Source organism: Megalopta genalis, chromosome 8 (genome assembly GCF_051020955.1).
Source record: "Megalopta genalis isolate 19385.01 chromosome 8, iyMegGena1_principal, whole genome shotgun sequence".
NCBI lineage: Eukaryota > Metazoa > Arthropoda > Insecta > Hymenoptera > Halictidae > Megalopta > Megalopta genalis.
Window position 1 is genome coordinate 17636389 of NC_135020.1, and position 12685 is coordinate 17649073.

Sequence of the window (12685 nt, forward strand, 5' to 3'; positions counted from 1 at the left end):
ATTTATCGCTACATATTAATGTCTTATTTTCTGATAGTAAACAATGAACTCATACAAAATATTACGCTTAGTAATCGCATGTTTATATCTACTGTTATAGGCAAACGCGTGTACAAACGATACGTTATGCATATTGCGTTGAGTAATAAACGACATCCTCTTTCTTAAACCTATATCAATTAAAAACACACTTTATAGTTAGAACTCACGAATTAGAGACTCACTTCGATTTTTCATTCATAGAACTAGAGTAGGAATCATTTATGTTTCATCGCAATAATTACATCTCACTATGAAAATAGTGCGTTTTCTTGCATAACACTCAATATTCAGGACACTTCTGCCCGTGCAATGGACGTTGCAGCTATTTATTACAAACTAGGCACTAGACTATGAAACGATTACATAACTACATAATACAAATATTATCAAAAAGTTGGTAAAAAAGAAAATAGACGAAATTATTCGCTTTCTTAAAAGCAGAAAGTGTTACCGATTACGACTGTAACTTTTCAATATACATGCGCCTGTGCAATGCGTTTTTATAGTAAGATACAAAAAAAATCATATAATGAGAGATTTATTTACATTGCTTACTATAAGTAGAAGATCGCGCCTGTCATTAATGTATTCAACAGAGTATCGAGATACTCGACACGAGAAGTATACAATATTTTCTTTCTTCCCGCGACATATAAGTAACGTTAAAAAATTAAAACGTGATTCTCCTACCATCGATTTGAAGAAAAAATCGTCTTACAATGTAAAGTAATTCAAGAATTCCCAATCCATGGATCAACAGAGTCTCAAATTAATTCTTTCTTCAAATCGGCTAGAATTATTTCTGAAGCAGTGTAACTTTAGCGATTTCCTTTGCAGCTGCGTTCGTGGACGCTTACGCGATCAGGATTAAATGTCCTTGCGCAATGCTTGCAGGGGATCAATTGGTTTAAGTGTGATTTCCAACTAGCCTCGGCCATTGCCGTCACGTCCACCACCGTATTTCCGGTTTCCGGATCACCTGCGCACATACCAAACGTTTAATATAGTATACTTTTGCCTAAATTCATTTTTCTACAATGTATAACACACATATGAACATTGACAAAACTTTGTCTACGTTGCCCAAGTACAAGCTTAAAAATGAGAAAGATCCATTTTTATACCAATTTTTATAAATCAGTCTCAAGAAATCTAAATTTGAATAAACATCCCCTATCGAGTTATCGTACACATTTATCGCCATTTGGGTTCCCTAGCCTGCCATAAAATGCATTAAAGGCTGTTTTAGGTACTTGATAAAGCACGGCTCCGCCGCTTCCGGTTTGCAGCACCGCCACCCCCTGGTCGATATAATCACGGTGACCTTAAGTTCACTGGTTGACCGCGGTGCCACGCGACCAATGTTTAACTCATTTGTTACGGCTCAGATGTGAAAAGGCAGGAAACGTAAAACTGAGCATCGCATTTAGCGTTTCCAAGCCAAAACTGTGTCAAACAAAAGTTATTCCGGGGAATCGATCATCGGGGTTGTTCAACTCTAACGTCAATTAAATCGTTCCGCTGAGATTAACTATCTTCATCTACTCCATTCTTAAGTGCACAATGAACGCTTTTCTTTTTACGTACGCCGCTGAGATAAGTTTATTATTTTATTTTTTATTTTATTTTTCAGAATTATCCAAATTTTAGATGAGCTATCGAACAGAATGTAGACTGTAAATATATGGTAAAGGTTCTCCAACTGACAAAGGTCATCGAAACTTACGAGCATAGATCACTTCCGGTCTCTGCGGCTCTTTCCTCCTTCGATCAGGCGGTAGTTTTTCGTTCTCCGCGTGCCACTTTCTCAAGCATTGCGGCTCATGGATAACCAAGCTGCTCGATCCAAAGTCTCTGCCACATATGTAGCAGGTGACCGTCCTCTTCTGTTGTTCCTAGAACCAATCGTCTTCCGCTGTTTACCCCCCCGCAATGACAAAAACACGGAAAGACGCAAACAGCAAATTTTTATTGACAGTATCAAATGGTCGCACAAAATTCATCCTTCGATTGGCACAAACAGTTCGGTCTACAAAGATTTATTTAGTGGACATTCGATCGGGACAATTTCTCAGGCAAACTGGAGAATATAAGCGTTTTTTCTAAGACGACTCACCCCCACAGGGCTGATCGACAGCTCTTGCATGCTGACGGTCTCTAACTTCGTATTGGCCTGCGAATCCTTTCTTCGCGGTTGGGTTAATTGTTTCACGTTCTCCAGACGGGATCGTTCGATGCATTGAGGCTCGTGGATCTTTATACTCTTCGTGCCAAAGTTTCGGCCGCAATTCTGGCAAGCGACCGTCGGCGGTCCCGGACGCAACGTGTTAACAGGTTTCTCCAACAGCGAAATTTCCGATTTCTCGGTGTCCGGATTCTGCAGATTCAAAATTAGTTTTCATCGTTTTTCTGTCGGTTTCTTTCCCGTTTTAACTATACCTTGGGCGACGCTTTGCAGCTTTTCGTGTGCACTGGTAGCCGTTCCGGAAGGAACGTTCTTGCGCATTTCGGGCATGGCAGCAATTGTGCCTGGAAGGTTATAATAATTGTCGTTGGAACTAAGCGCAGTAAATTCTAAGTCCTAATTGATCCTTAGTTTGGAAACAAAAATGGACAATTTGGGTAAAGAGGGGATGATTGTTCGAGCCTTGCGGTTCGTTTTTATAATTGTTAACATCTCTCCCCAAATTGTCCATTTGCATGTACAAGCTGAGGGTCAATTAGGGAGAGTTTACCGCGCTACGAACTTACACTAAAAATTCTCCCTGATAGACGCTCAGATTCTACACAAAAATGGAGAATTTGGAAAGAGGAGATACGGTTATTCGAGTCTTGTGGCTCGTTTTGAATTGGCTCGCCACTTTGAATTTTTTTTAGTACTTCAATGTGATTAGAACTTTATAACGTTTGTACTTTTCATGCAATACCTCATTTTTGTCGAAAATTTTGAGTTTTTACAAAAGCACGTTTTTTTCGAACACTGAGGATGATTCGGTTGAGGAGCAATTCGGTTTTCGGATCCTTGATCGGGGAGTGAAGCTCTACAAGAATTTCATAGTGGCTATAAGAAATCGAAAATCGTGTCGGACAGTGTAATCAGACAGATGTTTTATTTTATCTTCTGAAGAAAATGTGTTTACAAGATTGTTTACTGTGTGCACAGAAAATAACGAGCATGTCTGATTTGTTGCACGATTTTCTTTTGGTCTAAAATTTTTTTGTATCTAATAATGTCAGTTATGATTCTTTTGTGTGTAATGAATTTTAGAATACAATGAGAACGTTCTATTCATTTAGTTGCACAGAGAAAGTCAGGATATAATCTCTGAAATTTGTATTGAAAGATAAATTCTCCCTAATTGCCCTCAGCTTGTACAGAAAAATGAACAATTTGGGAAGAGTCTTGTGGCTCGTTTTTATAGTTGTCGAAAGCAGTAACTATACACGAACAATCGTATCACCTCTTTCCAAATTGTTCATTTTTGTGCACAATCTGAGCGTCAATTAGGGAGATTTCACTCTACTTATCTTTAAGTTGTACATCGTTTTTACGCGTCCTTTCAAACGATGTTCAAACATCGAAGAAAAGAATAACAGATCGTAAAATTCTTAATCTCCCGTGTCGAAAATGGCGGAATAAGGTGATTTATTCGCGCGAAACTCTCGCGAACGCGAACAACCACGATGGATTTTATAAGGATTTACGGGCCAGTCATTTCGATTGCTCGGCAGTTCTGGTGTTAAATCAATAGCGTCTATATTCTGGCTCCACCCCGGCAGGAGAAGATGAATAACCTGCTGAATGAAACCTGCAAGTCGGATAGCAAGTTCGTCTTTAAAGTCGAACTTAATGAGTCGCAATGCGGCTCTCAGTTTTTAGATCAAACATAGCGTCACTCTTATGAAGGCATGTGTATGCGATAAATGTGGGGCAGCACCTTGAACACGATAGGGCTGGAGGATTATAGTGCGTGACACACTCTCCCCCTCTCGCGCCCCGCGGAACTAGAAACCTCATAAGCTTCTACTTATTATTCCAATTTGTATTCCCGCTTATGCAAACGGCGTAAGGGTGAGCTTTAACGACTCGCGCCGCGTTCGCGCACATTTCTTTTCTAATTAAAACGAAGTTTATGCTCGAGCAATCCTGATCTCGTAGTAAAACCGCCGTATAATTCTCCGATTTCGTAGCCTGCTGGGAAACGAACAACGTCGAATCGATAATCCGATAAAAAAGGTAGCAATAATTAGTAAATGACAAGAGTTTATCGCTATTTTAATAGGACCAGTTTGCTAAGGTCTTTATAAATATGCATACGCTCCGGGCCATTATGCATTGTTCGTAATCGAATTCACCCGTGACGTTCAGCAATTAAGTTACATCATCGCCAATCATGAACAGTTCCTCGTCGTCTCCGATGGACTTATTGGAGTGACTCACTCCATCGCGATCGAAACACATTCGACTGTACAGACGATTATGGAAATAGGACGCGGACGCGAATCCAATTATTCGATTAAAATATTCAAGAAAAATCGTAAAGCATGCTCGGCTTTTTTGGTCTCATTGATTTCGGAGACATTGAGAGTGCAATGTATGTACCTGGCTCTTTTCCCATGCTGCTGTGTTCCACTCCGAATCATCGATCGCGACATCGGGCCTTCTAGGTGTCGGTCGTTTTTGGCTCGCAGGTAAGGAATTATTTTCGCGTTCCCATTTCTGCGGGAACGAGAGAGCCATCGATCATAAATTGGAAGAAAAAGAGACCAGAAAGAATACGAAGGGTCGCTTGTCGAGGACCTCGCTTGGAGACATCGATGCTCGGACAGGTAACATCGAAACCTATTAGGTTGGGAATTATGAAACGCGGGCGTTGAGAGAGAGAGAGAGAGAGAGAGAGAGAGAGAGAGAGAGAGAATGATGTAAATCGCGTTTTCTTTCCATCTGGTTTCGGAGAAAAATAAAATAAAAATGGGATACAAACACGAAAAGAATTTTACGAAATGAGTAAGAAGAATACCTTTAACATTTATAAATAAAAATATCGAGCGCACGTTACAATGAACACAGACTAAACAAAAACGTCCGTTTCATAGTTCCCAACCTAATATTTTATAATCGTCGATAACATCTGTGTTTGCAATTTTTCAATAATTTAGAAGAATCATGATATCGTATGCCGTGGTCAGAATGCAAGATGTTTCCAAAAAATTCACTTCAGGTAATCGAAATGTTTTCGCTGGAACAGTAATTCTTTCTGCTGTACGCCCTCGTCGATACAGGAAGGGTACGTAGGGAGCGAATGCTAGATGAAATAACATAATAATCACGATCGAAACGTACCACCAATGTCATACAAATGCGGGAGGTGAGGTCGTATATCGAACCAAGCGTATACGAACTACGCCTCATCTGTAAAATTACATAGCATTGATCACCTATGATAATGCTCAACTATAGATAGCAGCTGCGAAGTGTCGACTCACGTGTATGCGCGTATACATGTACACACACAGAAACATTTCTGATACGGAACTACGTACACGAGGCGTATACACTCGCATCGATTCCACAAAGAACCTTGATGCGTTACATGCTTCCAGACAAGAGAATTCAATAATATTCATGCATCATGACCGATATTATCAGTCGTATGAATAATGACGTTCAAGTTCAGCGTAAAATTAGATTTGCCGTGCGCGAACCATTGTTTTCGTCCCGCTGACCCTTTTTCTTTTCGTGTTTGATTTACAGCACGAAGAAGATAGTAGCCATTAAATTATTCGGTATCCTCGTTATTCATTTAATCGAAACAGTGAATTCTCGTAACCCGGCGTACGTGGCTGGTCAAACGTTTCCGCGAGAAATCAATCCCGACATGGTAATCGTGCCTCGTATTAAATCGTCGTAAATTCTCGAAGTGAGAAAATTAGCATTTTTATAGCTTCGGGATAATTAAACAGTCGCTCGACTTGCCTGCATACACCTGGGTTCGTGAATAGGGAAGCTGGCGGTGCCAAACTCGCGTCCGCAGATGTAACAAGTGATCGTCCTGGGACCTTTCTTCGTGGGCGCAGAATATGGTCTGCCGAGGGCGGGTTGTTCCCGAGGACTCTCCGATTTCTGCTTCGTCTGCTGAACAACTTCCTCGACTTTGTTCTTGTTTCTGTCGCTGCGAAAATTCAAGGCGACCGGTTTCTGAACGGTCTTCGGCAGCGTCGTCTTCGTCTTCGAGTTCGTAGGGCTGTCCTTCAGCTTCAACGTCGTGCCCTTAGGATGGCTGTGGAAACGTTCCGGTTGGTCCGGTTTCCCGCAGCTCCTGCACGGTTCCGGCGCGCCCTTCATCGAGGTGGACATGAACACTTCCAAATCGTTTTGTATCGTCGGCCTTGAACTTCTCTTCTTCAACATGGAGAGGGAGGAGATCTTCTGGCTGCTCATCCCGTTTCTGATCAACAAGTGAATTAAAAAACGAGGCTTCTTTTAGGCATGTCTGATGAGGGGATCATCGACATCGATCGCGAAGAAAAAGGTTCGAAAATATTTTCTAGGAAGATTAGTACAAAAGGATTTAAGGATCGTAAAAGTATTTGCCTTGTTAACCCTAGAAAGATAACCATATGACAACGTACGTAAAAGATAACCATACGCTTCAGAGGCGCATGCTTTTCTAAGGCGTCAATTTTATACTAACAATGGATATTTATTTAAGGTAATCTAGTCATTTTAAAGGTTTGGCATTATTGTAAAAATAAAATGCATTTATATTATATTTTTTTATATTTTAAGTAATTTTAAACTTAAATCACTAGACCTCTATGAAAAATTAGATAGCAATATGTTTATTTCGCAGGCGCCTCTGCGACGTAGGTTATCTTTCTCGGGTTAAAGATCAGGAAGAAAAAGTCAACAAGGATGTTTCAGAGTTACCCGTTAAAGGGTAAGAGTGCTTAGGACACCACGAACCTGTTGTTGTTGTCGTCCAGTTTCCTGTTGTCGATGCCCTTCTTGATGGTAGCGACATCCTGGCCGGTGATCCTTGCCTGTTTCTGCATCCTCGGTGACTCCACGGACACTTCCGCCAAGCCTAGTCTCAAGTCAAGGATCTGCTCGAAGCTCCGCCGCTTGAGACGCGTCGAGTCGATTGCGAGACCGTTGCTCCACGTCGCCGCTACACCGTTCGACGGTGGCCTATGTTGTTGTTGCTGCAGTCCGCCGAAGGTGACGTCTCCCCGACACCTTGACGACACTCCCCCACTAATTGCTTTCGTGTGCCGGAACCGCGTCATGGAATCGCTGAGCAGTTCCTTGCTCAGCAATGACATGTCGAGCTTGTTGACCAGTTTCGGATCCAGGATACTCGGTTTCTCCAGGTTCGCGGTCTTCGGACGCTCCACATCCCCGTAGAGAGGCGCACCGCGCTTGACTTTCGGCGGCCAGGTGCCCGTGTCCGGTGTTTGCGATTTTCCCCGTTGCTTCTCTTTTTCTAAACCGTGTCCGCCAGTTTTCATTTGCCCTCCGAAAAAGGTACGATTGGACTTTCGACCTGGCTAACTTAGCTTCGATCACGGTATTGATCAGCGCTCGGCATAAATTGGTTCGAGAACACGTAGCAAAAGCAAAACATATCTCGGATGATGATGAAAATTTTAAATAAAAAAAGCAGTAGCGTTTCCCTCCCTACCTTCTTTTATTGCCAAGAAGAGTATCTCAAACACCCAACTTAAGGAATGCAAAAGCGGATACGATAATTATAAGTTTGAACGAGATCTCCGAAGGTTAATGAAATTAATTCTCTTTCCCTATCAGTTGCTCCTAATCTCTCGATGGATTTAGTGAAACGATCGGTTGTTTTACTTACTCTCTACGATTTGCAGATCGTCTTTGATCACTAAAAACGTCTTCTCCGGCAAGAACTCTGTCGAACCTTTCTTCCACTTCATGATAGCCGCCGTGATCGGAAAATTTTGTCACTTCGAATTTGCAGAATAATTTCCGACCGCAGATTTCACGTTGCTCGCTCCACGTTTCAAACGAGGCTTCGCTTTACTTACGATTTCATAATAGATCGCCGCGAATGCCGGATCTATGGTACAACGAACGATACGAAAAGTGAAGGATTGGATTTTAACCAGGCGCACTTAGATTACATCGTTTTTTTCGATCGATCTTTGTGTTGGCGATCCTCTCGGATTCTCGAATATTTGTGATTACCGCGATAAACAACCGGATTTTACATTTGCACTCGAACCGTTCATCCTCGCTGACAGCCCACTGAATTTAGCGCCCCTTGAATTGTTCATCGTGTCGATCAAACTATTTTCTAATTCATTTTCAATCGTTAACTCGCATCATTTTTTTTTACGCGAAGAGTTCAAAAAGAAATTAATCGTTTTTAATGTACGGTCAGGACATCGAAGCGTTTCGCACAGTTCTGAACAGATACCGAAAGGGAAACTGTCCGCAGATGAAACTGCGAATCTTCGGCAGAACAATAAGACGTGTTTGTCTTTAAAGTACACTATACGATTGAAATATTGCATACATTTGTCACAAAAGTGAGGAATACGCTTCTCTTCCGACCAGTTCGCACGAGTTATTTCGAATAAAGTCCGTACCGGCGTTTTCAATCGGTGAACATCATCGTGATGATTTAAATTGTGCGCGATGCTCGAGGAAGAAACGCGATTTTGAACGCGTACGGCCTTTGTCAGCGAAACACCCGGTGCACTGAGCTTCGGTTTACCTTGCCATTGGCTACATATAGCTTTTACCTTTCTCATTGTGGTCGACTGTGTGAAGAATACAGGTGGCCACGAAAATCGATCCAACGACCACTATTAAACAGCTGTATCGAGTAACGTTTGTGTATGCTCCCGTCATCACGCGGAAATCGTGCACGCTCTTGTGCCACAGCCGTTTGATATTTTGAATGAGGGTATTATCGCGAATCGCTGCGGCATTCCGGGCCAATATTTGAACAATTTTGTTTCAATTGAAGAGTTATTTCAGAATTTATAGATAATACAAAATATTTAATTATTTCGAATTTGACATAATTTTACTTCCATCGAACGCGACAAGAATGCATAATTCATTGGTAGCCGAGTAGAAAATACAGGCGTTAAATTATTCATAATTTATAAAAGAAATAAGATTTTCTTTTTAGAATCCAGGATCTGGTTAATTTTCATGAACGCGTTCCTTCGAATACTTCTTTTCAATCTACACGCAGAATTGTTTGAAATAAGAAATGTTAGTGAAAGCATTTATAAAAACTATGTCACACATAATGCGACAAGTCTTAATTACATTTTAAAACATCATCATATATACAATTTTATCGTATTTTAGCGATTTGATTCATTGCTTCTTTCACTAGAAGATAAATGTTTCATCAGACATTCTACATTCTACATGCACTGTTTTAAACTTATCAAGTTTATTTCTACACGATGCAGGCGGTAAAGTGGAACAACGATTGCTACTGTTGCATAATTTCAATTGTTGCAACACATGGGGTACGTTTTACATGGAAAGTAAATTATTGTAAATTCGCGTATATGCGATTGGACAATTTTATTCAAAGGCCTCCTCGAAAATAGCGAAGATCCAGCTTGAAACGATCGTTATCAAAATTAAATCTATTCTATATCTAGAAAACATATTCGCAAAAATATATGTATACTGTACATGATACCGAAGTATTATTGGCGGTATCGGTATCGTTTAAACTGAAACCATAACTGAAAAATATTGTCGTGAAACTGACACCTGAATCCTCGTTTATACGAATACTCCCATTCGCGGTTCACGATTTTGAACGCTACGTCTTCGTACGACGATCCAGCATGGAACTTCAAGATTGCAAAGTCCTTGTTATCAGCACAGAGTGTCTACAAGTGACGGCATAAAATTAAAATTAGAATTTAAAAAAGAAATTTTGAAATTAATCAGACAGATGATCTTACCAGGAAATATTCATGAGCTGTGTTTTTGTATATCAGATCAGGGTAAAATATATTGAATTTGTAACCTTGAACAATCTTTGAGGGTGGATTGTCCATATTGTAATGCATTTGACTGTATTTGTTCCATTCGAAGCTGGTATATACTCGATTGAAGTATCTCGGCTTTTCGAGTGGATATTTATCGGATCACAAATAAATCTGTGCTTCCAAAGACGATTCGACACTGAACTAAGCCTTGCGGATCCCATATTCCTCCATGCCTCTCTGTGCATCGCATGTTCCTCAGTAGTCATTACATTCTGAACCTTTCGTCCAGTGCTGAGCACTTGATTTCCCGCATATTCCAATCGCTGATTCTCATCTTCTTCCAACGAGACTAGTGTTCCGGGATCAAGTTGAGAATATGGCACATACTTTGGTAAATATCCTCTAGATTCATATTCGCAGCATAATTCTGACAGAAGATCGTCAGCTGCATTAACAGTTTGTTGCTCCTCGCTGAAAACACATAAAACAGAAATATAAGTCGAAGGTTTCAAAATAATTTCTAGCAAAAATCTATACAAAGGAGTACACACTCTGATTGATCTTCTTCATTTGTTACTGTTGCCGAGATCACACCCTCGTCTTCAGATGATCTATAAGTTTCTTCCACAGGTTCGTTCTCTGTTCTCGAAACTCCTTGCTCAGCAATTAAAATTTCTAACTTCTTGCGCATATTTTCTCGATGCCGATATGTATAAGTGATAATATATCACAGGTTTTGTATTATTAACTTCTGCATTTAAAATTATATTAGAAAATACCATTGTCAACATTTCTAAACCAAAATTCTAACTTACTACATGTTTGTTACATGTACACAACTACTGTTGTGTTTTCGAGTTTTGCAATACATTTCTTAACTTAATTAAATAGGTTTAATTAGAGATTATTTACAATGTTGCTCTTCAGTATGATAATACGTTTCACACTACAATGTGAAAAATAAATTACCTTGGACTTAATGTAACAATTAGAGTGTAGGAACGAAGGAAATGAAACGCTCGTAATGAATCTAAAATACTTGCTTCATACCAGTAGACGTCACCTTTTATTATACATACACGCACATACTCGAGTTAAATTATCTTCAGAAATATAATTTGAAAGTATTAATATTTCCGAAAAATACAACTTCGACACATTTAATTACTCTCTGTTTAATTACTGGGGATCCATCTTTTTGGACAAATCCACTAGCAAGAAATGTTACAGCTTGCCATGCTTGCGATCTCTACTCGCGCATCCGTACTCCTGGCGCACAGTGGTTTGGTTTGAAGAATTCAGTTCATGATTTCGAAATTAGATCGAAATTATATAAATTGTTTCAAATAAATATTTCACTAATATAATTGTCCGAATGAACTCTTTTCCGTCGAATATTTTATTCGAATAATGATTCTTCATTATCTCGAACTAGTTCGAAATACATAGTTTTATTTATACGAAGACATTGAAGACCAGTTCAATTGGCATATAGTGATCGAAATAATTTTTTTCATAGAATAAACATACGTCTAATGTGCAGTTTTTTAATTTGTATTCTATGAAATAACTGTTCCAGGGAAGACAGTATCTAGACCAGCAATAAAAGTATTAACGATATCTGTGGAAACTCTTTTTATCAGAGCCCGATGCTAGGCCTCTTCCTGGCGGAAGTTGTCATAAACAACACAGCCATTTCCTTATATTCCTAGTTTCTACTAAATGTTTTGAAATTGTTTCATTTAGTTTTTTAATCTTTTTTACCGGTAAATTGTTCCAATCTTCAATAATTCTTAACTCTATTTCTCTAAATTTCTGAGTTTGAGAATTTTTGTAGGTAATTACTAAATTAAATATGTGGTCTTTCTAAGAGAATATGAATGCAAGTATCAGCCTTGTTTTTCAAATTTTTAAAAGCAAAAATCGTATAAAGTTATGAAATTATTCGTTGCTTTCGAAAATTCTTCTGGTTAAGTAGAGCATTGATTGCTGCCCGCCACAGTTGACAAGAACATACTGGGATGCTGAATTAACAAAATTTTATAGATTCATAAACTAGAAAGTATTATTTAAAATGTAGCTTGCGGATTTTCGAAAATTTTAATAATTCTAGAAATGGTCACCGTTTCAAGACGTTTGCAAATATGCTAGACTGTGTGGTCAAGAATCCTACGGGACAAAAACTATAAGTCGAAGTGTTTCGGATGAAGCACCGAGCAAACGGATGCACGAATAAAGTGAGATCACAAGCATGGTAAAGTGAGACAAACTACAGTGGTCTTCGGTGTGAATTGTTTCGCTTGCGCTTGTGCCGATGTCGTGTTTTCTTGTTTACTCGCCACTACCTCTCTTTGTTTAAAACTGCAGCACTGCTTACCTGTGAAGCATCAACTAATCAGAGAAAAGCAGCTTAAATGCAGCTTAAATTAAATGTTAATAATCGATTTGTAAATTACCTTTCAGTTGGAATGGTAGACTCTCCCAATATCCAATGTCTACACCTTCAGACTTCTCTATGATATTTGCTTCTATTTGTAATTACAATGCTTTCAACTGTAATGCAGTCTTTCCTTTGGAAATGGCAGCTACATCTTTAGCTACGAATTCATGTATTCCTTCTCTCCTACCAACAGTTAAAAATGAA

At 39.5% G+C, this 12685-nt stretch overlaps 1 protein-coding gene and 1 pseudogene across 4 annotated transcripts; both read right to left on the reverse strand.

Moving 5' to 3' along the window:
• Position 1: 1 nt before the first annotated feature.
• On the reverse strand, positions 2-8803 carry LOC117227657 (uncharacterized). 3 transcript variants are annotated; one of them, XM_076524280.1, is made up of 9 exons: positions 8662-8803; positions 7905-8129; positions 7010-7559; positions 6020-6491; positions 4646-4762; positions 2482-2571; positions 2159-2419; positions 1769-1937; positions 2-1021 (listed from the first exon to the last, which is right to left on the reverse strand). In XM_076524280.1, the coding sequence occupies exons 2-9, from the start codon at positions 7984-7986 to the stop codon at positions 861-863; spliced, it is 1902 nt and encodes a 633-aa protein (XP_076380395.1). In that variant the 5' UTR covers positions 7987-8129; positions 8662-8803; the 3' UTR covers positions 2-860. The 3 variants fall into 3 exon arrangements, with proteins under 3 accessions (XP_076380395.1, XP_076380396.1, XP_076380394.1); XM_076524281.1 differs by having other exon boundaries at positions 7010-7529; positions 7905-8755; XM_076524279.1 differs by having other exon boundaries at positions 7905-8755.
• An 806-nt stretch (positions 8804-9609) lies between these two features.
• On the reverse strand, positions 9610-12636 carry LOC143258742 (splicing factor Cactin-like; annotated as a pseudogene). Its single transcript, XR_013034005.1, has 4 exons — positions 12498-12636; positions 10593-10792; positions 10015-10512; positions 9610-9939 (listed from the first exon to the last, which is right to left on the reverse strand). The product of XR_013034005.1 is annotated as a splicing factor Cactin-like (transcript).
• Between the last annotated feature and the right edge of the window lie 49 nt (positions 12637-12685).